The following is a 27,486-nucleotide window of genomic DNA, read 5'->3' as shown; positions in this document are numbered from 1 at the left end:
AAATCTGCTGGAGGATGTATCCAATGGCAAATGTATCCTATACGTAGGGCATGGTGTAGTATCTATCCACATGGGTCATACATGTGGCAGGGTGTAACCAATAGGAACAACACGAAACATTGTTTATCCTTTTGGTAGAGTATGGAATAGGGTGTATAGCTTAAGTGTTATCTGGTTACTCAGTGTATCCTGTGGGTATGGTAAAGAACATATCCAATGTGTAAGACTTGTGTGCCTTATGTAAGGCATGCTGTATGGTGTATCTTTTAGATACTGCATGTTGTAGGTTATAGAAGAACGTAGAACATATCCTATGGATAGAAAATGCAATTCTGGAATGAAATAGAATAAGGTGCATCCTAAATATGTTACAGAACAGTACTGTAGTCCCCTAGCAGTGTGCTCCTACAGATGTGTGACTAGCTGCCTCTTTGTGCACTGTGCTATAGGGTGAGAGCTCCAGTTCAGTGGTGACTTCATTTTCGTTGTCATCACTCTGCCCATTGGAAGCTTTAGGTGGGCTGCATTCTTCCAAGCAGCAACAGCAGCAGTGCAAAAATGTTTTGCTGAAGGGCTTGCAGAGGATCAGCAGCAGCACGGGTGTCACTGCAGACTTGCAGAACAGCAGCATCTGACTGAGCAGGTGCAGAACATCAAGGGTGTGGCGCGACATGCCTGCAGCCATGTATGCCAAAACCACATTGCAGACATTTTCTGGGATCACGCAGAAGCCATAGAGAATGGCCAGTGCCACCACCGTACAGTTCATCCGCCTCTCCAGTTGAATCTGCTCACGCTTCCCTCGAACATTCGTACTCTCAGCCTGGCGCATCTTCCGCGCAGTCACCACTGAGCTGACGATGGTAAAGACAGTCGGCAGGCAAAAGTAGCACCCGAAGTGCCACCACAAGCGAGCGCTGTCATAAGTCAGGCCCAGCACATAGAGGGAGTCGGGAAGTGCTGTAGAGATACGGATTTCACAGCGTTCGCAGGGTAGCATTTTACCAGACATCTCAAACGGCACCTCAGTTGGCACCTCAGTGGGCACCTCTCGCTCCTCCGTCACCAGCTGGTGGATGAGCAGCTCAGGCAGTGCCAGCAGCAGCGCTCCCAGCCAGATTACTGCCAGCTTGGCTGAGGTGGAGATGCAGTTCTCGACCATCTCGTAGTACATCTGAATGTTGGAGGCAGCACGAAAGCGGTCTATGCACAAGGCACAAAGGGTGAAGGTAGTTACACCTAAAGAAGCCACCTGTGGAAAAAAAAACATGATTAATAGTCTTTATCTAACACACTAAACATAAATCATTGGTGGAAACATTTACAGAGATAATATCTCATTATTTTTTAAATATTTGCAGACTACTTTAGATGACAAGCTTTCCTTTATCCATTTATTCATTCATTAGAATTATGTTGGCTCAGCTGCAAGACAGTAATACACAGCAGACTTGTTTATAATCGATCATCAGAAAACACACACCTACATCTTTTTGAAGGTGCTCTAATTCAGAGTACCAGGTAAAACCCCATGTAGACAGAGAGAGAACATGCTGCAGTATATACATACAGTGACTCGAGACGAGAATTGAGCTCAGGACCAATGTCGCAACTTTTAGTGCCTAAAATAATGTCTAATTATTAACCACTAACCGATGCTTCTAAAGAACCACTTTTACATTCAAACAGTTCCTACTTACTAATTCAAACTCACATTTAGAACCCCCCTAATGTTAATTCACCTACAAACAAATATAATACCTCTAAGCAAAATGAAATACTCACTATTAAACTACAGTAGACCCTTGACCCTTGTTCTTAAGTCAAAATGTTTGTTAGTTAAACCTATTTTTCCCATATGAAATAATGTAAAAAGAATTAATCCATGCCAGACCTCCCAAACCACCCCCTTACCTAACCTTTCCAATGTCTTAAATTGTCTCTTTTTTGTTATAAATACAAGTATACTTTCCCTCAAATCTTAAATTATAGAATAGACATTACTGTAATAAACAATAATAAACAACAATACACAGTAGTACTGTACATAAAACAACACACATCACATTTCAGTACAGTACGTGTGCTGTACCATACACCATAATACATTTCTTTTTTTTTTATAAAATGTATCTACCAGAAACAACAATAACTCTCATATTTCTCTATTATTTCCTTCTTTATTTCAATAGCGTTGTATTTTGTAGGTGTAATTGCACAAAAGAATAACTTCCTTCTTCTCTTTCACTAACTGTCCCCTCTGTCTGATACACAGTGACAGCTACTGGCAGGAGTAATTATACAACAACATATGTAATAGAGTTTTTTTATTTTTTCAACACTGAAAAAACACTGTCCGCTGTCCGAATGTTTGCTCACTGTATATATATATATATATATATATATATAGAGAGAGAGAGAGAGATGCTCGGAGTCAACTTGTTCGTGACGTCACGTGAACAAGTTGAAGATGTTCAGCCGTAACCCAAAATGTTCGTATGGTAAACCGTTCGTAACTCAAGGGTCCACTGTACCAGTAATTGTCCACAGAAATTGTGGTTTTAGCCTTTATAAGGATCTTGACTCCCCGTTTCAGCAAATTCTTACTCTTGTGCTTTGGAAGAGGAAAATGTAAACATACAATGTTGTGAAAAGTATTTGCCCCCTCCCCAATTTCTTCTATTTTCATACATTTGTCACACTTATGTTTCAGATGATTAAACTGTTGAACTGTTGAACTGAGCCCAAAGCAAACACAAAACTGCACAAACTACTAAACATAATGGACAACACCTCACATTCTCTGCACAATCTACTGCTTTCAGTGAAAGGCTCCGCCAACTCGGCTGTAATAGAGAGCGCTACAGGAAGTCATTCTTGCCCAATGCAGTGGCAAGTTATAATGACTCACATTTGTGTAGAGAGAAGAGACATATCCTCTGATAGATTATAAACCTATATGCATTTTGTCCTGTTTGTTTGCACAATGCAGAGTTGCACACCTTACTTAACATTGCACAATAATACAGTAGTTTAGTTCTATTGTTTTTATTTTTTTATATTTACATTACATTTACTTTTTTGTTTCAATTAATTTAATTCTTCTTTTTATTTTTTGGACATAAACTACTTTCTATTTTTGCACTATATGGATGTTTTTTTTATGTTTGTGATGTATGTGAATTGCTGCTGCAATGCTGCAATTTCCCGTTGAGGATCAACAATTATTCCATTAAATTGATTTTTTTTTTGGGACTCCAACAAACCACACTGAAAGTCCTTGTCCACAAATGGACAAAACTTGGAACAGCGGGTGATACTTACCAGTACTGAACAGCCTACCATAATCTTACCAAGAACACACTGGTGACACAAAAGTAACCAGACAAACATCTTAAGACTTGTAGGTGTCGCTTGCCTTAGTTAAGTTCAGTAAACGAGTTAGTCAGTTAAAGTCAGTACAAAACACTGGGCAACAATGATGTCTATCAGAGAGTTACAATACGCAAACAACTGTAGATCAACAACAACACAAAGGTTAGGGACAAAGGTCCCAAAAAATCTGGATGACCCCAAAGATATTTTATGGAATATTATGTGGACTGATGAGTCAAAGGTGAAACTTTTTGGAAGGCATGTATTGCGTTACATCTGGTATTAAGCTAACACAGAATTTTACCAAGAACATCATACCAACAGTAAAATATGCTGGTGGTAGTGGAATAATTCCTGCACAACAATGTAAAAGACTCATCAAGCTATTACATTTTTATCTTCAATAAATGGAGCAATAATTTTAAAGCTAAGGATACAGTTGTCTTTATCTTATTTTAAAATTGGCAACTTGGACACAGTTACATGTGACAAATGAGCAAAATAGAAGAAACTGGGTAAGGTGTAAAATACTTTTTCACAGCACTGTAGAGTGATTCCCAACTGGAGCCAATGAATACAGCAGCACCCTGTCATTTCTATTAAGTCTGGAAAAGCTTTGATATGAATTTTTATAATGAAAGATAAAGCAGTTGAATGTGGGATGAGAAAAGAAAGAAGAGAGGTATGGAGGAAGTTGATGAAAGTGAGGTGTGAGGTCAAATTGCTAGAAGTTAAATAAAAAATGAGAACTAAGGAATATAGAGAGAAAGGCTGATAGGAATGAAGAATATATGCTATGAGGATTGGAAATAGGAACCAAAGCAAGTTGTGAGAAACGAAATGGGGAGAAAGAATTAAGAGGGAGGAATGAAATAACAATGTAAAGAAAAGGAGGAATGAAGAAAGGGAGAAGGAATAGTTTGATATACACTGATCAGCCATAACATTAAAACCACCTCCTTGTTTCTACACTCACTGTCCATTTTATTAGCTCCACTTACCATTTAGAAGCACTTTGTAGTTCTACAATTACTGACTGTAGTCCATCTGTTTCTCTATCTATTTAGCCTGTTCTTCAAAGGTCAGGAGCCCCACAGGACCACCACAGAGCAGTTATTATTTAGGTGGTGGATCATTCTCAGCACGGCAGTGACACTGACATGGTGGTGGTGTGTTAGTGTGTGTTGTGCTGGTATGAGTGAATCAGACACAGTAGCTGCTGGAGTTTTTAAATACTGTGTCCACTCATTGTCCACTTTATTCGACACTCCTACCTAGTTGGTCCACCTTGTAGATGTAAAGTCAGAGACGATCGCTCATCTATTGCTGCTGTTTGAGTTGGTCATCTTCTAGACCTGCCTACGGGGTGCTGTTGGCTGGATGTATTTGGTTGGTGGACTATTCTCAGTCCAGCAGTGACATTGAGGTGTTTAAAAACTCCATCAGCACTGCTGTGTCTTATCCACTCATACCAGCACAACACACACTAACACACCACCACCATGTCAGTGTCACTGCAGTGCTGAGAATGATCCACCACTTAAATAATACCTGCTCTGTGGTGGTCCTGTGGGGGTCATGACCATTGAAGAACAGGGTGAAAGCAGGTTAGAAAGCATGCAGAGAAACAGATGGACTACAGTTAGTAATTGTAGAACTACAAAGTGCTTCTATATGGTAAGTGGAGCTGATAAAATGGACAGTGGATGTAGAAATAAGGAGGTGGTTTTAATGTTATGACTGATCGGTGTATGGTAAAAAATAAAGGAAGGAAGTTAGGAAGCAAGACAGAGGAAGGAGGGAAGATACTAAAAAATGACATCTATTATTTCCAAAAACAAGCTGAAACCTGGGCTCATCTGACCACAGCACAGTCTTCATTCCACCTTAGATGAATTTAAGCCCACAGAAGTTAGCATATAATTAATGTTTTGAATATAGTTAATGTATGGCTTTCTCTTTGTTTAACAGAGTTTAACGTTTTGTTCCTTGACACAGTGGCAGAATGCTTTGATTGACAATTTTTGGGCAGAATAAAAAGAGGGTTGCCATATTGAGGGAACATAAAATGAAGAAGGAAGGCAGAAAGAAAGAGAGAAGGATGGAGTGAAAAGTAAGGAATGTAGGACTGAACAAAAACTAAAAATGTAAATAAAGGAGAAAAAGTAAAGAAAAAGATCAATCGTACGGTTTGATGGCTTTACACCCTTGTGTTAAGGAATGTCTTGCACAATGCATGAAAAGCAATCTTCCACGACTAAATGAATTGTATATACTGCACTCATATTTCTGATCATTTCTAATTAATGACCTGCTTACAGTCCATGACAACCAGAGCACAATCTTCATCTGCTTTACAAAGCTGATCCATGGAATCTCATTTTTGCTATTATGTAACTGCATGTGGTACAGCTAGATAAGATTTTTGTAAGCAACAAAGTGAATTAGCATTCAGCTCACCAGCATCTCATACTGTCCTAAATTAAACTGCTTGAAAATCAATTACTTAATAAGATTTATGAGCTTTATGCAAATCAGTCAGTAATAAGCTTTGTGAAAAGCAGTGTATGTAATTATGCCTTCTTAAATCTTGGACAAAGGGATCATTGTTAATGACAGATTTACTTATGTTTATGTCATGGTACTTTCAGAGGAACTTTGAAGTTTTTTACACAAGATTAAAATGGTAAAATTAAGTGGTAGAGACAAAGCTGACACAAAACCCCAAAATAACTGAATTAAATATGCAGTATTTATCACAACCTCAAATAACCCACTCACAGCAGACTTCTATTTTAAACAGATCAGGGAGGTAAAAGGCAGTTTAAGGCCATTGTTGGACAGAAAAAATATGCATAAAGATACTATTTTGAATCTACTGATTTTGAACTACAGCAGCTACCACCCGACCACAATGTCTCAAGCTGCTAACCACGAAGCCATGTTTACATTAGTATGAAAAATAAATTTGGGGTTAAAAGGGTAAAAGGCAGTTTGGGCATGTCTATTATGTCTATAACATGACCAACAGTAGGAATGTAAAGAAGCAAGAGCAGCTCTGTGTTAGATGCTGTTATGATACACTTGCTTTGATCACATCTCTGAGTTACTAAAGCAATAAGCCACGAGAGGCCGTGCGTTACTGTGATTTTAGCACAGGGATGACGTTTTTGGCACGACGCGAAGCGGAGTGCCTAAAACTTCTTTCCCGTGCTAAAATCATAGCAGTAATGCACGGTCTCGAGTGGCTTATTGTTTTTTATAAAACGGCGGTCAACATAAAATACAATAAATACAACAATATTTAATTCATAAATGTATTTATTGTGTATAAACTTACAATAAAGCATTCTTCCGCGACGCAAGGTAGTTCGATTAACAGTGTTGCTAGGCAACATGAGGGCGAAAATAACATTAACTTTTTCTTTTCAGTGGCGTATTAATATGGAATAATGTGAGGTGGTCCTAGGTGTGCGTTTATCGGGGATTTTACAACGGCTTCGAACGCGGCTCAGCCAATCAGATTTTAGGACCGGAACTATCCGTTTTATAATGTGTTTTATACGCTCACTAGGTACACCTATCTGGTATAAGCTATAACTACCACACAGATGAACTGTATGGGTATACAACCTGTTCATCTGCACAGTTTGTCACCCCTTGTACCCCATTTGTGCATGTTTGTTAATCTTCCTCAGGTCTTTCCACATACACTGATCAACATAACATTAAAACCACCTCCTTGTTTCTACACTCACTGTCCATTTTATCAGCTCCACTTATCATATAGAAGCACTTTGTAGTTCTACAATTACTGACTGTAGTCCATCTGTTTCTCTGCATGCTTTGTTAGCCCTCTTTCATGCTGTTCTTCAATGGTCAGGACCCGTACAGAGCAGGTATTATTTGGGTGGTGGGTCATTCTCAGCACTGCAGTGACAACGACATGGTGGTGGTGTGTTACTGTGTGTTGTGCTGGTATGAGTGGATCAGACAGAGCAGAACTGCACACCTCACTGGCCCTCCTGGACTAAGAATAGTCCACCAACCAAAAATATCCAGCCAACAGCGCCCCGTGGGCAGCGTCCTGTGACCACTGATGAAGGTCAAACAGCAGCAACAAATGAGCGATCGTCTCTGACTTTACATCTACAAGGTGGACCAACTAGGAGGAGTGTCAACTAGGAATAGAGTGGACAGTGAGTGGCCACAGCATTGCTGTGTTTGATCCACTCATACCAGCACAACACACACTTACACACCACCACCATGTCACTGTCACTGCAGTGCTGAGAATGATCCACCACCTAAATAATACCTGCTCTGTAGTGGTCGTGGGCCAGTCCTGACCATTGAAGAACAGGGTGAAAGGGGGCTAACAAAGCATGTAGAGAAACAGATGGACTACAGTCAGTAATTGTAGTACTACAAAGTGCTCCTATATGGTAAGTGGAGCTGATAACATGGACAGTAAGTGTAAAAACAAGGAGGTGGTTTTAATGTTATGGCTGATTGGTGTATGTCTAATAGGTTTAACTGCAGGCTTTGCTTTGCCTGGACCCATAATAACTTTGTGAATGATGTATGGGTAGACGTATATAACAATGTGTTTTATATTTTTTCGGTTTAAAGAAATTGGTATCTTATAATACAGGATACATCTTTAAAACATGCTGTCAATAGTTATTTTACTAAGATGGTTGAATAATTGACATTCTGCAATTACAAATTGTGATACAGATTAATAAGGCACTACTGGTTGAGAATTATACAGAACTTTATGTCATTTTGATGTGATTCTTAACCACTAGATGGCACCACACATTTATATCGCTGGTAAAGAAAGAAAAGGTTTCTGGTGGTCACTTCTTCATATAAGTGAGACAGGTGTTGCATCACTGTGACAATGAAAATGGCTGACCCTGCGCTCTGACCCCAGCTTCCAAACAATATTCTGAAAAAAGAATTTGATTGTACTGTACACATGTATATGTTTATATGATAAATAAAGGCCTTCTTCATTTGCCTAATGTCCTAGCCATCTTAGGTAGTCCTATTTATATTGCTGAATTATTTAAAAAAAAAGCAATAAACTGTAATCAATAATGATTATGTTTAAATTCTTGTGATAATAAATTACTTTTTGGTGTCTCTGGAGTTGAATAATTTCTGCAACTGTTCTTTTTGTAACTATGTGATTAGAACACAAACTTGCTGTAGAAAGCGTAATTAAACACATCTGGTGACATTTCTGTGCCAATGTAAAAAGTGCAGATTTGACCACATGCATTACAATGTACAAGAAACACTGGTCAGTTGCCAAGGTCTGCAAAGAAAAACTGTTACTTTGTCTCAACAAAATGTCCGAATGGTCAGTAGTTATTTCTAGACATGGTTGCCCTGGTGCACGGTTTATCAAAATGTATATATTTAACATTTATATCATCTGTGAATAAAAAAGCCCTTCTAAAAATGTTCCCTGTGGTTCTTGGATTGCATCTGACCACCCAAAAAAAGATTCCTCTGGGCATAAGATGTGACATCTTTTTCACATTGTTAAAAGACCACTGTTTTATGTACTTTTTAATGGGTGCAGTCAAACTAGCCTCATTTATATGGGCATGTAAAGGTCATACGTTGTAGGCAATCATATTCACCAATTAGGAGTTAAAAGGCCATCCCCCAACGTTGTATAGCTTTTTGCACTACCAAATACAAATTTGTTATATGCATATTTGCATGCTAGGATGCAAATATACATTAGGATTTTATAAAAGGGTTTGTTAATGTTTAACCAAAAAAAGAAAACATTTTTTTTTCTATAATCACACAATTTCTTGTTTCCTGCTAATGAAGAAAACAAGTTGTAAGACAAGTTTGATTCATTTTATTTGGCAACGTCCCACCTCTGCTCAAAATGATCACTTTATAAACTTTAGAACCTCTATTGTGGGTGGACCAGTTATCAGTCATATCCAGGCTCAAAATCTGATTTCACCAATGCTGTAAGTACTAAACTCGTGGTCCAAATAAATTTGGGTCCAAAACAAAAGTGTGAAAACACCCTAAATGCTCAGCTTTCAGTGCTACTCTGAACAAAATGAAATGTGTGTGTGTGTGTGTGTGTGTGTGTGTGTGTGTGTGTGTGTGTGACCAAGTGCTTATGTTGAGAAAGCATTTCAGATGGACTATCTGATCTAACACAACCTAGTTCATGTCAGCATGTTTTTATTGGCTTTCCAAAATGTTGTGACAGGTTATATATATATAAATGGGAGCTCTTTTTTACCTCAATGTAGGGTATAATTTTACAGGATATATCTCCAAGCAGCAGGTTCTTGGTGAGGTAGTGAAAAACCACTAACGGCAGGCAGAAGAAGGTGATGAAGAAATCCCACAGTGCCAGATTGGCGAGCAGCGAGTTGGAAACACTGCGCATGTAGTAATTATTGCACACTGTGCACATGATTGCGATATTACCGATTATCCCCGTTGTGAACATGGTTACAGACACCAACACTATCGCGTAGGCACCGTAAGATTCTCCTGTGAGCGGATAAAACGGGTTTGGAAGCCCGGGACCTTGAGGTCGAGTGTTAATAGGACCCAGTGGAGTGATGTCTTCTGTGAAAAGTTCGGTTTGGGACGGAGGCTCGGTCGGAAGACCTTCTGGCTGGTTCTGGGCTGAAGGTTTAGGCAGGTTTTCCAACTTCTCAACTACAGGCAATGGCTGATTTGAATCGATGATATCGTGTCGGTCCATGACAGCTCTTTTTGCTCGATGATACACACCTTGACTGGTCCAGGACTGGTCCATGTTGGTATTTACACGAGTACTATGTGTGTCCACGACACCAAGACTCCGGTCTGCTGTTTTGACATCTTTTTCGGACTCTGTGCTGATATTTCCCTTTAAAATCCCGTCCAGATGGAAAGCAGGTATTCTGTCAGAATGTATCTGGTCTCTGTTTACTTTGTTAAAGACTTTCCAGTACTCCAAAAGTGTCCATCGCTTCTCATTAGCGTTATCATAGGCGCCATCGTGTTCGTTACTGCTAGACCGCAAAGTGTCTTCATGTGTAAGAGCCGCTGAAAGTTCACAACACACGAGCAGAGAAAATAACTGCATCAAGTCTATTCCCATGTTTCCTTTAAACACTCCCGGAGATCATAATCACAACGCACTTCCCAGCTTTTCTACATCCATCAGAGTAAATCCAGCAGCTGCAGATGTGATTTGAGAGGTGACTGGGTTATTCCTGTGGTGAATGAGAAACAACAGCAGGCAGTGTTGCACGTTGATGGAGCAGTAATGAGAGATGAGCTTCTCCCCGCTGTGGAAAACACAGCTACATACAGTACTAACTACACCCACCCAAACAGCGCCACTACGTGGTCGGACTCCTTTATCCGGCAAACGTGAACTTGCACCCTGTTTATAGTTCCTTTATTTATTTATTTGTTTATTTATTTTCACCAACTGCTTTTTTCTGGTGTCACGGTGGGTCTAGCAGTGCATGGCGGCTCCTGCCAAATCTTTCAGGTGGGGCAATTGTTGCGATGATGGCCAAGGTGACCCGTTCAATGGGTAAATTAAAGCTTAAATAACTAACATCTTAACACCTTAAGTCATCTGTCAGTTTGCCCTCACAAATAACTTCCAGACTTCCAAATAACTGCTCCAATTAGGGTTGCCAACTTTCAGAACTGGAAATAAGGAAAACCCTGGGTTGACGGGTTGGCGGAAGGCATAGGGTGGGGGGTGGTATGGCGGGTGTTTACCTGGCGGGTGTTTATATAATTTTTTATTATATAAAAAATGTAACGGGTCTTACACGGTCATAGGAACATCATCAAAATGTTTTATTTAGGCTGTTTAACATTTATTATTTTCATTCTTTATAATAATAAATCAGAACTATATTTTAGGCAAAACAACAAAGAACATCATGTAAGATTTTTTCTCAATAGTGCAAACAACATATTTACATAATCCATCTTCACACTGACATGCAGCCCCGGTTCTGGACAGCGTTGCTTAGAGGGTAGTGAGAAAAGTGCCGGCCCTGCTTGTGTTACTTTACTTTCGCCCTAAGCCGGATTCGAACCTAGGGTGGAAAAATACACGCAACAAGCTCTGCCCACTGAGCTACTCAAACATTGAAGTAATAACAGGTTGTTATGCTGATATGCCTGCGCACACACAGCGTTACTAAGACTAAAAGTGAATACTACTTAAAGTACCTTGTGCGCAATCACCTATTCATTTACCTACTCTATAATATCAAATGGCAATTTAGAACAGCCAGTTTAGCAAATGCATGTTTTGGACGGTTGGAGGAAACCAAAGAATCCAAAGCAACCCCACGTAAATACAGAGAACATTTATTTATTCATGTATTAATTTTTACAATAGCTTCTTATTTAGGGTCGCAATGGGTACAAAAAGAGTAATTTTAGTAGCTCAAATTAACCTGACTGCATGTCTTTGGACTGTGGGAGGAAACCAGAGCTCCCAGAGGAAATCTACGCAGACATGGGTAGAACATGCAAACTGCTCCACCTGGGAATTGAACCCAGGAGAGACGACAGTGCTACCCACCGTGCCAACCCTAGAGACAAACATACTAAACTTTTTACAGATAGTGTCCAACCCAGGAACCACACTGCTGTTTGGTACCCAGCTTGGAAACTTGAACAAATTCTCTACATAGAACAAATGGCTGCACATTTTTACCCATAACTGCTGTTTATTTGCTGTAATGTATGTATGAATGTAATGTATTAGGAGAAAAGAGCGGCACAGTGGCTCGGTGGGTAGCACTGTCGCCTCACAGTAAGAAGGTCCTGGGTTCCATCCCGAGGTGGGGCGGTCCGGGTCCTTTCTGTGTGGAGTTTGCATGTTCTCCCCATGTCTGCGTGGGTTTCCTCTGGGAGCTCCGGTTGCAAATGAGGTGAATTGGAGATACAAAATTGTCCATGACTGTGTTTGACATTAAACGTGGGAACTGATGAATCTTGTGTAACGAGTAACTACCGTTCCTGTCATGAATGTAACCAAAGTGTGTAAAACATGACGTTAGAATACTAATAAATAAATAAATCAGTTAACCTGACTGCATGTCTTTGGACTGTAGGAGGACACCAGAGCTTCCAGAGGAAACCCATTCAGACATGGGGTAACACGCAAACCACTTCACCTGGAAATCAAACCCAAGACTTTCCTGCTGTTAGATGACAGTGCTACCCTAGAGACAAACATGCTAAACTTTTTACAGATAGATTTCTGAAGCAATGATACAACCCAGGAACCATAATGCGGGCAAGCCGTAGCCTAGTGGTTAAGGCACAGGACTAGTAATCCAAAGGTTGCTGGTTCAAGCCCCACCACTGCCAGGTTGCTGCTGTTGGGCCCTTTAGCAAGGCCCTTAACCCTCAGTTGCTCAGACTGTATACTGTAACTGTAATGTAAGTCGCTTTGGATAAAGGCGTCTGTTAAATGCCGAAGATGAAAATTTAATGCTATTAGGGGGCGGCACGGTGGCTCAGTGGGTTGCACTGTTGCCTCACAGCAGGAAAGTCCTGGGTTTGATCTCCAGGTGGGCAGTCTGGGTCCTTTTTGTGTGAAGTTTGCATGTTCTCCCCGTGTCTGCGTGGGTTTCCTCCGGGAGCTTCGGTTTCCTCTCACAGGTGAACTGGAGATACTAAATGGTCCATGACTGTGTTTGACATCAAACTTGTGAACTGATGAATCTTGTGTAATGAATAACTACTGTTTATGTCATGAATGTAACCAAAGTGTAAATCATGATGTTTACCTGACGAGTTTACCTGACTGCATGTCTTTGGACTGTGGGAGGAAACCAGAGCTCCCGGAGGAAACTCACCCAGACATGAGGGTAACATGCAAACCACTCCATCTGGAAATTGAACCCAGGACTTTCTTGCTGTTGGACGACAGTGCTACCCACCATGCCGCCCCAGAGACAAACATTCTAAACTTTTCACAGATAGTTTTACAGATAGTGTCCTGAAGTAATGATCCAACCTAGAAGCCACACTGCTGTTAGGTACCCAATTTATCAGCTTGGAAAACTTGAACAAATCCTCTACATAGAACAAATGGTTGCACATTTTTACCCACAACTGCTGTTTATTGCTGTTTCAGGGAAAGTATTGTTATCTTGGCAAATGTTATGAAGTTAATTTAGTATTTTTTGCCCCAGTATGTTAAATTCAGCAATTTATCAAGAGCATGATATCTTTTTACAAAGAAAATCAATAAAGCATACCATATAAACAGGGATGTTAAACTGTATATGTATGCCAAAAATGTAAATGCTGGATTTTGTTCCCACAACCTTTGGAAGGCATAGGGCATTTAAACCTTTTATAGAATAACTTATAACTGAAACAGATCCAAACACATTCTAAACCCTCTCTCCTTCTTCTCCATTTGGCATCAGGATCTGTGCACATCTTTTAGCTTGTATTTGGATGGCTGAATGATTGCTAAAATGTGTTTTTGCACATTTTTAATGGGTGATTATAATAGCAAGTCATTATGCATTTTAAATTTGTACAAACAAACAGAAAACTGTGAGAAATGTAAATTTAAAATGAGGCTGTTGTTTTAAAATTCCAGTGAATAAACCAGAGCATCACATTTTATTGACTTCATTTATTCCTTTCACCTGGCTTTACAGTAAAGAATAAATATGCAGTGAATGCATAATTCTTCTATAGCATTCATCATTTTGTGCAGGAGTATATAAATGTCTCTACATATCTGTGCAAAGACATCTTGCAAAACAGAAAAATATTCAGTGCTGAGTTCTTGTGTTGGAATCTTAGCACTGCTATCAGCCAGTCGGGCACCTATACAGGCACATGATTGGCTGTGTGTCTGTAGATAGAGGGACAAGGCTGAAGCAGGGTTCATCCTCGCTCGGGTGATTCGGCCTCATGTGTAAGAGGGGGTTCATGACAGCCTTGGCCCTTCCTGATCAGCAGCAACAACAGAGAGATAAACTGAAAGAGCTGAAAATTTGACTACATTGGATAAAAAAGGGAAAAAAAAAAAAACATTTTTAGGAACTTCTTTAGTTCTACTGTAATTAGTGTTAAGAAACTATATAGCATATGCACTTTTGTTTGTAATTATGTGCTCTATTTTTTCCTCTGATTTAGAAGCCCTAACAACTTTTAATGTTTCATAACAGTTTATATATTCAACTACCACATAGCATAGGCTTCTTTTAGGAGGTTTCCTGGTATGTCTTTGAACATTTCAGAAATGTCCCTGCATTGAGCAATTAGCATTTTTGTAGTGATCAGGCTTCGACAGGCCCCCATAATGGTCTGGGCCCCAGGCAACTGCTTGTTTTACCTGTTCTTTAGGGATGCCTCTGCATGCTGTCAAATTAAAAAAAGTCAGCGTAAACAAAGTCAAGCTGCTGCATAAGTCACATTTTGTTTTAAATAAGAGTAAAATAACAAACAACAATTTTAAAGCACAAACCAGTGTTGTTTGATCTTAATTAAAATAACCTTTTAATTAAAATAATCCTTTTGAAACAATAATGAATTAAGTAATTATTTCTTTAAAACTTAAAGAAAAGCCCAAGTGAATATTCATATTTAATTACCTATTTCTATTAACTAACTTCAAGGTGCAGAAGAATAATGCATTCATTTATTACATGCAACAGCTTTACACAGATCTGGGCCACAGAGCCCATTTTAAAATCACTTGCAGTAAGTTATGGAAAAAGCATCAGCCACCCTACCATGTACTCTCCCACAACTTGGAGTAATTAAGAGCAGCCAATCCACATACTAAAATATTTGGGGGAAGTGGGAGAAAACCCATGTGTGGACAGAACAAACATGACAAACTACTGTATATATAAGCAGTAATCTGAAATCAAACCCAGGACTTTGGAAACTGTGGGTGAGTGATCATGGTATTTAACTTTTGGGGCAGTGGGTAGCACTGTCACCTTACATCAAGAAGGTTCTGGGTTCGATTCCCAGGTGGAGTTGTCCGAGTCCTTTCTGTGTAGTTTGCATGTTCTCCTTGTGTTTGCGTGGGTTTCCTCCCACAGTCCAAAGACATGCAAGTGAGATGAATTGGAGATACTAAATTGTCTGTGTTTGACATTAAAAGACTTGAACTAATGAATCTTGTTTAACCAGTAATTACCTGTCCTGTCATAGATGTAACCCAAAGTGTGTAAAACATGACATTAAAATCCTAATTCATTATTTACTTATAAGTTTTAATAGTATTATAGTGCTGTTATCATTTCTGCTTTGTCAGAGTTTTTAAATAAGGGCAGTTGTAGCCTAGCGGTTAAGGTACCGGACTAGTAATCAAAAGGTCGCTGGTTCAAACACCACCACAGCCAGGTTGCCACTGTTGGACCCTTGAGCAAGGCTCTTAACCCTAAATTGCTTAGACAATATATACTGTCACAGTACTGTAGGTCACTTTGGATAAAAGCATCTGCTAAATGTCAAAAATGTAAATGTAAAACCAAACCATATTTACATAAATATGTGCCATTTAAACACAATTGGATAATTTTCAGTTGGAGTACTGTAATGAATGAAAATTCTTATGAAATAGAGAAAATATTTTCTGTTTTGCAGTCAATTAGGGATCAGCAAGAACATTTTGTGATAGCTTACAGCAATATATAATGGTCCATCTCAGTGCATTTTAAAATGTGTCATTGGTGGGGTTCACGCAGTGTGGTGTTAGGGGACCAAAACCAAAATGTGTGATAAAATAAATGAAAATCAACACAATATGTGACATTAGGTGGTGCACACATCACTTGTCAGCTTGTGTGAAGCCAACTGCCATTTCTAAATGGCTAAATTAGCAAACAGAGACAAGCATCTAAAACTGCCTAACAGTGTTAATGTGGATTTGTCAACTGTGTATAAAATGTATATACTGTAATTATAGCCCACTGTGCTAAAATGTAATCAGTTACTATTCTGTTCCTCCTCATTACTTTAATACAAATATTTGTTTATAATTGTTATTAGTTATTATTTTAATAATGTATTTGTTTGACTATTTTATGTCACTTGAATTAAAGGTGTTATTTTTATTTTCACTGCACACCCAATTTATATATATATATATATATATATATATATATATATATATATATATACAGTATATATATATACAGTATAAATACAGTGTATCACAAAAGTGAGTACACCCCTCACATTTCTGCAGATATTTAAGTATATCTTTTCATGGGACAACACTGACAAAATGACACTTTGACACATTGAAAAGTAGTCTGTGTGCAGCTTATATAACAGTGTAAATTTATTCTTCCCTCAAAATAACTCAATATACAGCCATTAATGTCTAAACCACCGGCAACAAAAGTGAGTACACCCCTAAGAGACTACACCCCTAAATGTCCAAATTGAGCACTGCTTGTCATTTTCCCTCCAAAATGTCATGTGACTCGTTAGTGTTACTAGGTCTCAGGTGTGCATAGGGAGCAGGTGCGTTCAATTTAGTAGTACAGCTCTCACACTCTCTCATACTAGTCACAGAAAGTTCCAACATGGCACCTCATGGCAAAGAACTCTCTGAGGATCTTAAAAGACGAATTGTTGCGCTACATGAAGATGGCCAAGGCTACAAGAAGATTGCCAACACCCTGAAACTGAGCTGCAGCACAGTGGCCAAGATCATCCAGCGTTTTAAAAGAGCAGGGTCTACTCAGAACAGACCTCGCGTTGGTCGTCCAAAGAAGCTGAGTGCACATGCTCAGCGTCACATCCAACTGCTGTCTTTGAAAGATAGGCGCAGGAGTGCTGTCAGCATTGCTGCAGAGATTGAAAAGGTGGGGGGTCAGCCTGTCAGTGCTCAGACCATACGCCGCACACTACATCAAATTGGTCTGCATGGCTGTCACCCCAGAAGGAAGCCTCTTCTGAAGTCTCTACACAAGAAAGCCCGCAAACAGTTTGCTGAAGACATGTCAACAAAGGACATGGATTACTGGAACCATGTCCTATGGTCTGATGAGACCAAGATTAATTTGTTTGGTTCAGATGGTCTCAAGCAAGTGTGTCATGCCTACAGTCAAGCATGGTGGTGGGAATGCCATGGTCTGGGGCTGCATGAGTGCAGCAGGTGTTGGGGAGTTACATTTCATTAAGGAACACATGAACTCCAATATGTACTGTGAAATACTGAAGCAGAGCATGATCCCCTCCCTCCGGAAACTGGGTCGCAGGGCAGTGTTCCAGCATGATAATGACCCCAAACACACCTCTAAGACAACCACTGCTTTATTGAAGAGGCTGAGGGTAAAGGTGATGGACTGGCCAAGCATGTCTCCAGACCTAAACCCAATAGAACATCTTTGGGGCATCCTCAAGCGGAAGGTGGAGGAGCGCAAAGTCTCGAATATCCGCCAGCTCCGAGTGGAAAAGCATTCCAGTGGCAACCTGTGAAGCTCTGGTAAACTCCATGCCCAGGAGAGTTAAGGCAGTTCTGGGAAATAATGGTGGCCACACAAAATATTGACACTTCAGGAACTTTCACTAAGGGGTGTACTCACTTTTGTAGCCGGTGGTTTAGACATTAATGGCTGTATATTGAGTTAATTTGAGGAAAGAATAAATTTACACTGTTATATAAGCTGCACACAGACTACTTTTCATTGTGTCAAAGTGTCATTTTGTCAGTGTTGTCCCATGAAAAGATATACTTAAATATCTGCAGAAATGTGAGGGGTGTACTCAGTTTGTGATACACTGTATATATATATATATATATATATATATATATATATATATATATATATATATATACTGTATATATACTGAACAGCCAAAACATTAAACCACCTCCTTGTTTCTACACTCACTGTCCATTTTATCATCTCCACTTATCATATAGAAGCACTTTGTAGATCTACAATTACTGACTGTAGTCCATCTGTTTCTCAGCATACCCTTTTAGCCCCCTTTCACCCTGTTCTTCAATGGTCAGAATCCCCACAGGACCACCACAGAGCAGGTATTATTTAGGTGGTGGATGATCTCAGCACTGCAGTGACACTGACATGGTGGTGGTGTGTTAGTGTGTGTTGTGCTGGTATGAGTGGATCAGACACAGCAGCGCTGCTGGAGTTTTTAAATACTGTGTCCACTCACTGTCCACTCTATTAGACACTCCTACCTAGTTGATTCACCTTGTAGATGTAAAGTCAGAGATGATCGCTCATCTATTGCTGCTGTTTGAGTTGGTCATCTTCTAGACCTTCATCAGTGGTCACAGGACGCTGCCCACAGGGTGCTGTTGGCTGGATAATTTTGGTTGGTGGACTATTCTTAGTCCAGCAGTGACAGTGAGGTGTTTAAAAACTCCATCAGTGCTGCTGCGTCTGATCCACTCATCAAAAAATCATCAAAAAGCAGCCATGGTAGAGTCCGTTTTTTACCGGGGGAAGTACAATATATGCTACTTTAAATTTGAACTACAGCATTGTAAAAATCTATGAAAAAGCTCTGAATATGATTAATTTTGCCCTTGGATAAATGAAACAAGGTTTCATGCTGTTTTGTTTTATCTTCTAACGTCTCCAATGATGACCAATAACAACCAATGATCTTGTAAACAAACTGGCATGAGTAAATGTGCACTTTACTCATTTACAGAGGACATTGCATTAAAACAGTCATGCTGCTGTGATTAATATAGCCACATGGTCTCAGGAGTACTTCAGAAAGTTGTTGTCACCTAACACAGTCCACTGTTGCATCAAGAAATGCAACCTGAAACTCTATTAATCTATTTCATGCAAAAACACCTCCGAGGTCTCTGGGGCCAAGCTCATTTAAGATGATCTGAAAGACAGTGGAAACAGGGCTGTAGTCAGATAAGTCCATGGTTCAGCTTGTTTTCTGGAAGAACAGACATTGAGTTCTCTGTGCCAAAAATGAAAAGGACCATCCAGACTGTTATCAGTGAAAGGTGCAAAAGCCAACATCTGTAATGTTATGGGGGTGCATCGATGCTCACTTCTTGGGTGCCTTACATATGTGTGAAGTTAACACTCACATGGAGGCATTTATTGGGATTTAAGAGCAGTACATGCTGCCTCAAGGTGGCTTCTTTTCCTGAAAAGTCCATGATTATTTCTGCCAAACAATGCCAGGCCTCATTCTAATACAAAAGCGTGGCTTCAGTACTGCAGTTCAGATCTGTCTTCTGTTGAAAATGTATGGTGCAGGACCTTGGACTGTTGAGCAATATCTCACTGTATCAAGCAAGAAAGGAGAAAAATTCCACCTGCAAAACTGCAACAATTTATGTCCTCATTTTATAATAATTAATTTATCATTAAGTTGATCAGTGAAAACACTTTTTTCATTTTTTATCAGAAAATTAACAAATCAGATTCTTCTTTTCATTGCATTTTCCCAACTTTTCTGGAAATGGGGTTTGTGCAATACTAGTTATTCTTATTGTCTTTTCTCTATTTATTATCTTTAAACAGAAAGCAACAGTTCTACAGCAAACTTGTTTGCCAAGATAGCTAAGATGCTTAACACAAAACAACAAGATCGTTACATCATTTTAAGTAACGTTATGCAGTTGTACAAAGTAACTGTAATTACCATCTAATTGCCATTCAATTTGGGAATTTAATCTGAAGTGTTGCTGCTAATGAAATGCTGCTTCATACATAATAACATGTTAAAAGTGTGCACAGTGCAAAAATATAGTAACTGAGAAGATAGCAAAAAAGCGGCATCATTCGCAGTCAGTGGATTGCTTGATGTGATTTATTGTAGTTAATGTGAAACTGTGCCATAATGTGTGGGTTGTGATTTATTGTAGTTAATGTGAAAACATTTACTGGTGTGAATATATATAAGTTATTGTTTGGGAGATAATGTTCCATTCATATTGACAGCTGGGGGACAGGAAGGTACGTAAAGATAGAGGAGGCATTGCTGGTGTCCAATGGCATCTTTTAAAAAATTATCCAACAGCACTTCATTGAACATATTGGTGAAATGAGTCAGTAACTGAAGGTGTTGTAGGATATTGACCCTTGGAGGGTAAAAAGAGAATTGTTTACTGTGTACAACCTTGCTGCCATTGTCTACTATCGCTGCCTCTAGTTAGTCCAGAGTCATTTCTGTAATGACTTAGGTATACGTGATTGATAGATTTAATAATACAAGGCAATTGATAAAAGAACCATTTAGATAAACAAGGCTTTTTGATACGTTTAAGGTAGAAATTATTTTTTTCTTTCTAAATAATAATTAAAAAAAACAGTTGGGAAATCAAATGCTGCTGTACTTTAAAGCAGTATAAGTATAGAAGAGCCATAGGTTGCATTCAGATACTTAAACTGATGCCTCTTTGATTCCCCGCTTATATGTCCACTAGCCTGTGACAAATACATCAATGTCTGTCACATTATAGATGTTATCAGGTCTTTAAACACAATCAAGTGGATCAGGGACCAAGAGATAGAAGGTTATCAGAGAAAATAACACCGGTGTCTTCTACGTAGAGCATGACCTATTCTCATGCTCTCATATATACTGTATATACACCGATCAACCATAACATTAAAACCACCTTGTTTCTACACTCACTGTCCATTTTATCAGCTCCACTTACCATATAAAAGCACTTTGTAGTTCTACAATTACTGACTGTAGTCCATCTATTTCTCTACATGCTTTGTTAGCCCCCTTTCATGCTGTTCTTCAATGGTCAGGACCCCCACAGAGCAGGTATTATTTGGGTGGTGGGTCATTCTCAGCACTGCAATTAGACAATGACACAGTGGTGGTGTGTTAGTGTTGCTGGAGTTTTTAAATACCGTGTCCACTCACTGTCCACTCTATTAGACACTCCTACCTAGTTGGTCCACTATGTAAAGTCAGAGACGATCACTCATCTATTGCTGCTGGTTGAGTTGGTCATCTTCTAGATCTTCATCAGTGGTCACAGGATGCAGCACAAAGGGCACTGTTGGCTGGATATTTGTGGTTGGTGGACTATTCTCAGTCCAGCAGTGACAGTGAGACAGTAAACTTATTATGGACCTTATAATATTATGGACCTTGCTGTGTGCACTGAGGCACAGTCATTGTGGAACAGAAAAGCAAAATTAAAATTTCCCCTCATTGGAACTAAGGGCCTATGCCAAACCCTGAAAAACATCCTCATAGCATTATCCTGCCTACACCAAATTTTACAGCTGACACAATGTAATCAGGCAGGTAACGCTTTCCTGGCATTTGTCAATCCCAGGCTCATTTATCAGACACTTTTTTTTTTACAGAGCATGGCTTTACAGTCCAGTGGCAGCATGCTTTATACCCCTTCATCCAACGCTTGACATTGTGCTTGATGGTTTAAGGCTTGCATGCAGCTGTTCAGCCATGAAAATCAATTACATGAAGCCCCTGGCACAGTTTTTGTGCTGATGTAAATGCCGGAGGAGGTTTGGAACTCTGCATTTATTGAGTCAGCATACTTTTATGCACTGTTTGCCTGCCACTTCATGGCTGATTTGCTGTGGTTCCTAAACACTTTTACTTTTCAATAATACCAGTTGATCGTGGAATATCTAGGAGGGAAGAAATTTCACAAATTAACTTGTTGCAATGGTGGCATCATATTACAGTACCCATGCTTGAATTCACTGAGCTCTGCAGAACAATCTATTTAAGTGTTTGTAGGTGCTTTATTTTATAATGTGATATACAGTATATACAGTAGTGTTAAAAAAAATAGCAGTGGTTTTAAAAAAGTGAATAAAGCACAAAATCATTATGATAACTTTTATTTCCATAAATGCAAATGCACTGAAAATACTCCACTTTCAATTCTAATTCAAAACATTAACAAAATTTAGCCAGTTTGTGTTAATCCTTTACAGAAAGTTAAGAAAAATGAATATTAGGCTGTTCAAAAAAATAGCAGTGCCAGCATTTTTCTTTAAAAACTCAAAAAATGTATCTATAAACTGAAAAAAATGTTTGAGGTTTCACTTTACTTTAATATTTAACTAATAATAACTAATATTTAGTGGCATAACAATTGTTTCTGAGATCTGTGTTGCATGGAGTCGACCAACTTCTGGCTCCTCTGAACAGGTATCCAGTCCAGGATGATTAGACGACATTCCACATGCCTCAAAAAAACGTGTTTCAGATATCAGAACACAAGTTCTCTATGGGATTGAAGTCAGGGGATTGGGCTGGCCACTCTATTACCTTAATCTTGTTTGTCTGTAACCAGGATGGTTTGGGTCATTGTCATGTTGAAACACCCATTTTAAGGACATTTCTTCTTCGACATAGGGCAACATGATCTCCTCAAGTATTCTGATATATTTAAACTGATCCATGATCCTTCGTATGCGATAAATAGGCGTAACACCACGGTATGAAAAACATCCCATATCATCATTTTGTACCACCGTGCTTTACTGTCTTCACAGTGTACTGTGGCTTGAATTCAGTGATCGGGGGTCGTCTGACATACTGTCTATGGCCACTACACCCAAAAAGAACAATTTTGCTTTTACCAGTCCACAAAATGTTGAGCCATTTCTCTTTGGACCAGTCAATGTGTTCCTTGGCAGATTTGAACCCATTCAGGACACGTCTTTTTCTTAACAACGGGACTTTGCAAGGAGTTCTTGCTGGTAAATTGGCTTCACTTCATCATCTTCTGTACTCACTGGTAATTTCAGATGTTCCTTGATCTTTCTGGAGGTGATCATTGGCTGAGTATTTGCCATTTTGGCTATTCTTTGATCCTTTTGAACAGTAGTTCCACGCTTCCTTCCACATCTTTCAGGTTTTGGTTGTTACTTCAAGGCATTTGAGATCATTTTAGCTGAGCAGCCTAGAATTTGCTGCACTTCTCTGTATGTTTTTTCCTCTACAATCAACTTTTTAATCAAAGTATGCTGTTCATCAGAACAATGTCTGGAACAACCCATTTTACCCAGTATTTTAGAAGGAAATGCGCTATGACCAACCTGTGCAACATTTGCCCCCCTCCTACCTTAAATAAGTGCCAAAACTGTTGCCCGTTCTTCTGCAGAATGAATGAGTTCACCAATTAAACACCTCACTGCTATTATTTTGAACAACCCCCTTTCAATCAATGCTTCGATTACTCAGAATGAACGGCATGCATGTCCTAATTGTTGGGTTTGTTTTGTTTTCATGACTCTACTACACTTTCAAGTAAAATTTTTGATATGTAGAAATAGCATTTCTACTAAAAACAGTGATTTATCAGGTTAATGGTGTTGGACTGCTATTTTTTTGAACACCACTGCACACACAGATCAGCCATAACATTAACTCCTTGTTTCTACACTCACTGTCCATTTTATTAGCTCCACTTACCACATAGAAGCACTTTGTAGTTCTACAATTACTGACTGTAGTCCATCGGTTTCTCTACATACCTTTTTAGCCTGCTTTCATCCTGTTCTTCAATGGTCAGGACCCCCACAGGACCACCAGAGAGCAGATATTATTTAGGCGGTGGGTCATTCTCAGCACTGCAGTGACACTAATATAGTGGTGGTGTGTTAGTGTGTGTTGTACTGGCATGAGTGGATCAAACACAGCAGCGCTGCTGGAGTTTTTAAATACCGTGTCCACTCACTGTCCACTCTATTAGACCTTCATCAGTGGTCACAGAACGCTGACCATGGGGCACTGTTGGCTGGATATATTTTTGGTTGGTGGACTATTCTCAGTCCAGCAGTGACAGTGAGGTGTTTAAAAACTCCAGCAGCGCTGCTGTGTCTGATCCACTTATACCAGCACAACACACACTAACACACCAACACCATGTCAGTGTCACTGCAGTGCTGAGAATGACCCACCACCCAAATAATACCTGCTCTGTAGTGGTCCTGGGAGTCCTGACCATTGAAGAACAGGAGGAAAGGGGGCTAAAGAAGCATGCAGAGAAACAGTTCCCTGGAATCACTGGTTGCAATGCAGTAACACACCTGAATGAGATGCTCTTGATGACACACAGAGGCTTATAGGCCACATACAGTATATACCCATATAATTTTTACCTTTTAGAAGTGAAGACTCGTCCTTTGGTACAAACCTCATCTCCACAAACATGCTGTTTGGCATGTTCTCCCCATGTCCATGCATGCATCCTCAGATACCAGTGGGTAGATGAGCTACTAAAAATTGCACTAGTTGTGAATGAGTGTGAGACACTTTTTAATAAACTGGCATTCTGTCCTGGCTTTGTGTTCAGTAATTCTGGGTAGGCTCTGACATCACTGCAGTCCATATCAGTATACAGTATACTACAGTAAGATGTCTTGAACTAATTTCTTTAACTTGTGTACACTTGTCTCAAAACTTGTCCACTTTTGTCTCAATTAAACTCAATTAAAAAGTGTTCTTTGACTACTGTGCATCTTCTTTATTTTTCCAATCCTTTTTCCATGGCACATAAAGTTTGTAAATTAACATTTAAGAAAAAAATAAATAAAGCCAGAACAAAATAAGCTTTTATTTATTTAACCCCCCCCTTCCCAAACCACCATCTTAAACTGTCAATTTGAATTCATTTACATATATACATACCATTAAATAGAATAAGAAGCCCTTAGGGTGCATTCACATGTTGCGCTGCAAAACTGCTTTTTCCATATTTTGATGTCTTTTAAAGTGCCACCAATGAGACCAAATGTTTATATGACGTACTCAAGAGTAAAGCACAGTCATAGCGGAGAGAAAATGATTCTCACTGTTTCACAAAACCCCCTCGTGTTCATCATAGCATTGTGAGGAAAAAATACAGCATGGGGACTAATAATCTGTGAAACAGCAAACCTACGTTTCCTAAACCTGGAATCGCTTCTTGTGGCTTTGTAAGTATTTAATAAGATTTAATGTACCCTTTAATTGAAGCAATAAAGTTTCATGAACCCATTTGTTTTTTATTTTTTTTATTTTCTTACGTCTCAAAATGATGACCGCTGAAGAGCTTTCTAATTTAAACCAAAATACATTTCATATTAAACTGAACGTGAATGAACTTAAACACTGGCAGTCAATGTTGTGTATTGTTTCAAAGCTTGCCGCTCAGTAGCACAGCCAAAAGGCGGATTGCCTTGCGGTGAATAAAGTACACAAATGCTTACGATGTGTAAGCAGCCTTATTTCTAAATTCCCTAGTCTCTGTAATTAGTTTAGCATGTTCTTCTAGTGTCTGTAATGATTTTCTCTGTGTACCAGTTTCTTTACACTGTTCAATAAATAAAAAAATAAAATGCATTGGCTTCAACAAACTGCTGAGAAAGTAATTAAATGCATCAGTGTCTGAGTGTGTGTTGCCCTTTTATAGAGCAGTGATAGCTCAGTGGTCAAGGTACTGGACTAGTAATCAAAAGGTTGCGGGTTCAAGCTTCACCACCACCAAGTTGCCACTGTTGGGCCCCTAAGCAAGGCCCTTAACTCTCAATTGCTCAAAATTGTGTTGAGTCATAATTGTAAGTCGCTTTGGATAAAAGCGTATGCTGAAAATGTAAATGTAAATGTTTTATGGACTGGTGCTCTGCCCAGGGTTTTTTCCATATATATATACAGTGGGGTCAAAAAGTATTTAGTCAGCCACTGATTGTGCAGGTTCTCCTACTTAGAAAGATGAGAGAGGTCTGTAATTTTCATCATAGGTACACTTCAACTATGAGAGACAAAATGAGAAAAGAAAATCCAGGAAATCACATTGTAGGATTTTTAAAGAATTTATTTGTAAATTATGGTGGAAAATAAGTATTTGGTCACCCACAAACAAGCAAGATTTTTGGCTCTCACAGACCTGTAACTTCTTCTTTAAGAAGCTCTTCTGTCCTCCACTCGTTACCTTGATTAATGGCACCTGTTTGACCTCGTTATCTGTATAAAAGACACCTGTCCACAGCCTCAAACAGACTCCAAACTCAACCATGGCCAAGACCAAAGAGCTGTCGAAGGACACCAGGAAGAAAATTGTAGACCTGTACCAGGCTGGGAAGAGTGAATCTACAATAGGCAAGCAGGTTGGTGTGAATAAATCAACTGTGGGAACAATTGTAAGAAAATGGAAGACATACAAGACCATTAATAATCTCCCTTGGGGTCAAGATCTCATCCCGTGGGGTCAAAATGATCATGAGAACGGTGAGCAAAAATCCCAGAACTACACAGAGGGACCTGATGAATGACCTGCAGAGAGTTGGGACCAAAGTAACAAAGGCTACCATCAGTAACACACTACGCCGAGAGGGACTCAAATCCTGCAGTGCCAGGCGTGTTGGAACGTGGCTGGGTCTTCCAGCATGACAATGATCCCAAACACACTGCTCGGGCAACGAAGGAGTGGCTTCGTTATATAGCATTTCAAGGTCCTGGAGTGGCCTAGCCAGTCTCCAGACCTCAACCCCATAGAAAATTTGTGGAGTCCGTGTTGCCCAGCGACAGCCCCAAAACATCACTGCTCTAGAGGAGATCTGCATGGAGGAATGGGCCAAAATACCAGCTACAGTGTGTGCAAACCGGGTGAAGACTTACAGGAAACGTTTGACCTCTGTCATTGCCAACAAAGGTTATGTAACAAAGTATTGAGTTGAACTTTTGTTATTGACCAAATACTTATTTTCCACCATAATTTACAAATAAATTCTTTAAAAATCCTACAATGTGATTTCCTGGATTTTTTTTTCTCATTTTGTCTCTCATAGTTGAAGTGTACCTATAATGAAAATTACAGACCTCTCTCATCTTTCTAAGTAGGAGAACCTGCACAATCAGTGGCTGACTAAATACTTTTTGGCCCCACTGTATATATATATATATAATTATTTTTTTGTTTGTTTGTTTATGCATTTTCTCTCCTTTATCTCCTTTTTAGCACATCCAATTGCCCGATTGCGTCATGCTTCCTCTCCACCAACGCCGATCCCCGCTCTGATTGAGGAGAACGAAGCTAACCCACGCCCCCTCCGACACGTGGGCAGCAGCCGTATTAATTTTATCACCTACACTTTG

At 39.4% G+C, this 27,486-nt stretch overlaps 1 protein-coding gene across 1 annotated transcript; it reads right to left on the bottom strand.

The window, feature by feature from the left end:
* Positions 1-291: 291 nt before the first annotated feature.
* gpr37a (G protein-coupled receptor 37a) lies at positions 292-10,611 on the bottom strand. The gene is made up of 2 exons (XM_063000667.1): positions 9,665-10,611; positions 292-1,252 (listed from the first exon to the last, which is right to left on the bottom strand). Exons 1-2 carry the CDS (start codon positions 10,517-10,519, stop codon positions 392-394), a joined length of 1,716 nt encoding a protein of 571 aa, XP_062856737.1. The 5' UTR covers positions 10,520-10,611; the 3' UTR covers positions 292-391.
* Between the last annotated feature and the right edge of the window lie 16,875 nt (positions 10,612-27,486).

Source organism: Trichomycterus rosablanca, chromosome 1 (genome assembly GCF_030014385.1).
Source record: "Trichomycterus rosablanca isolate fTriRos1 chromosome 1, fTriRos1.hap1, whole genome shotgun sequence".
NCBI classification, from domain to species: Eukaryota; Metazoa; Chordata; class Actinopteri; order Siluriformes; family Trichomycteridae; genus Trichomycterus; species Trichomycterus rosablanca.
Note: the sequence above shows the minus strand (reverse complement) of the source record. Positions and strands in the feature narration are given on the sequence as shown.

Bases quoted from the DNA above. Each gene is read 5' to 3' on its own strand.
- gpr37a (XM_063000667.1), bottom strand. From the start codon at position 10,519: ATGGGAATAGACTTGATGCAGTTATTTTCTCTGCTCGTGTGTTGTGAA. The intron at 1,253-9,664 runs GTAAAAAAGAGC...TTTTTTCCACAG, and splicing joins AAATTATACCCTACATTGAG to GTGGCTTCTTTAGGTGTAAC.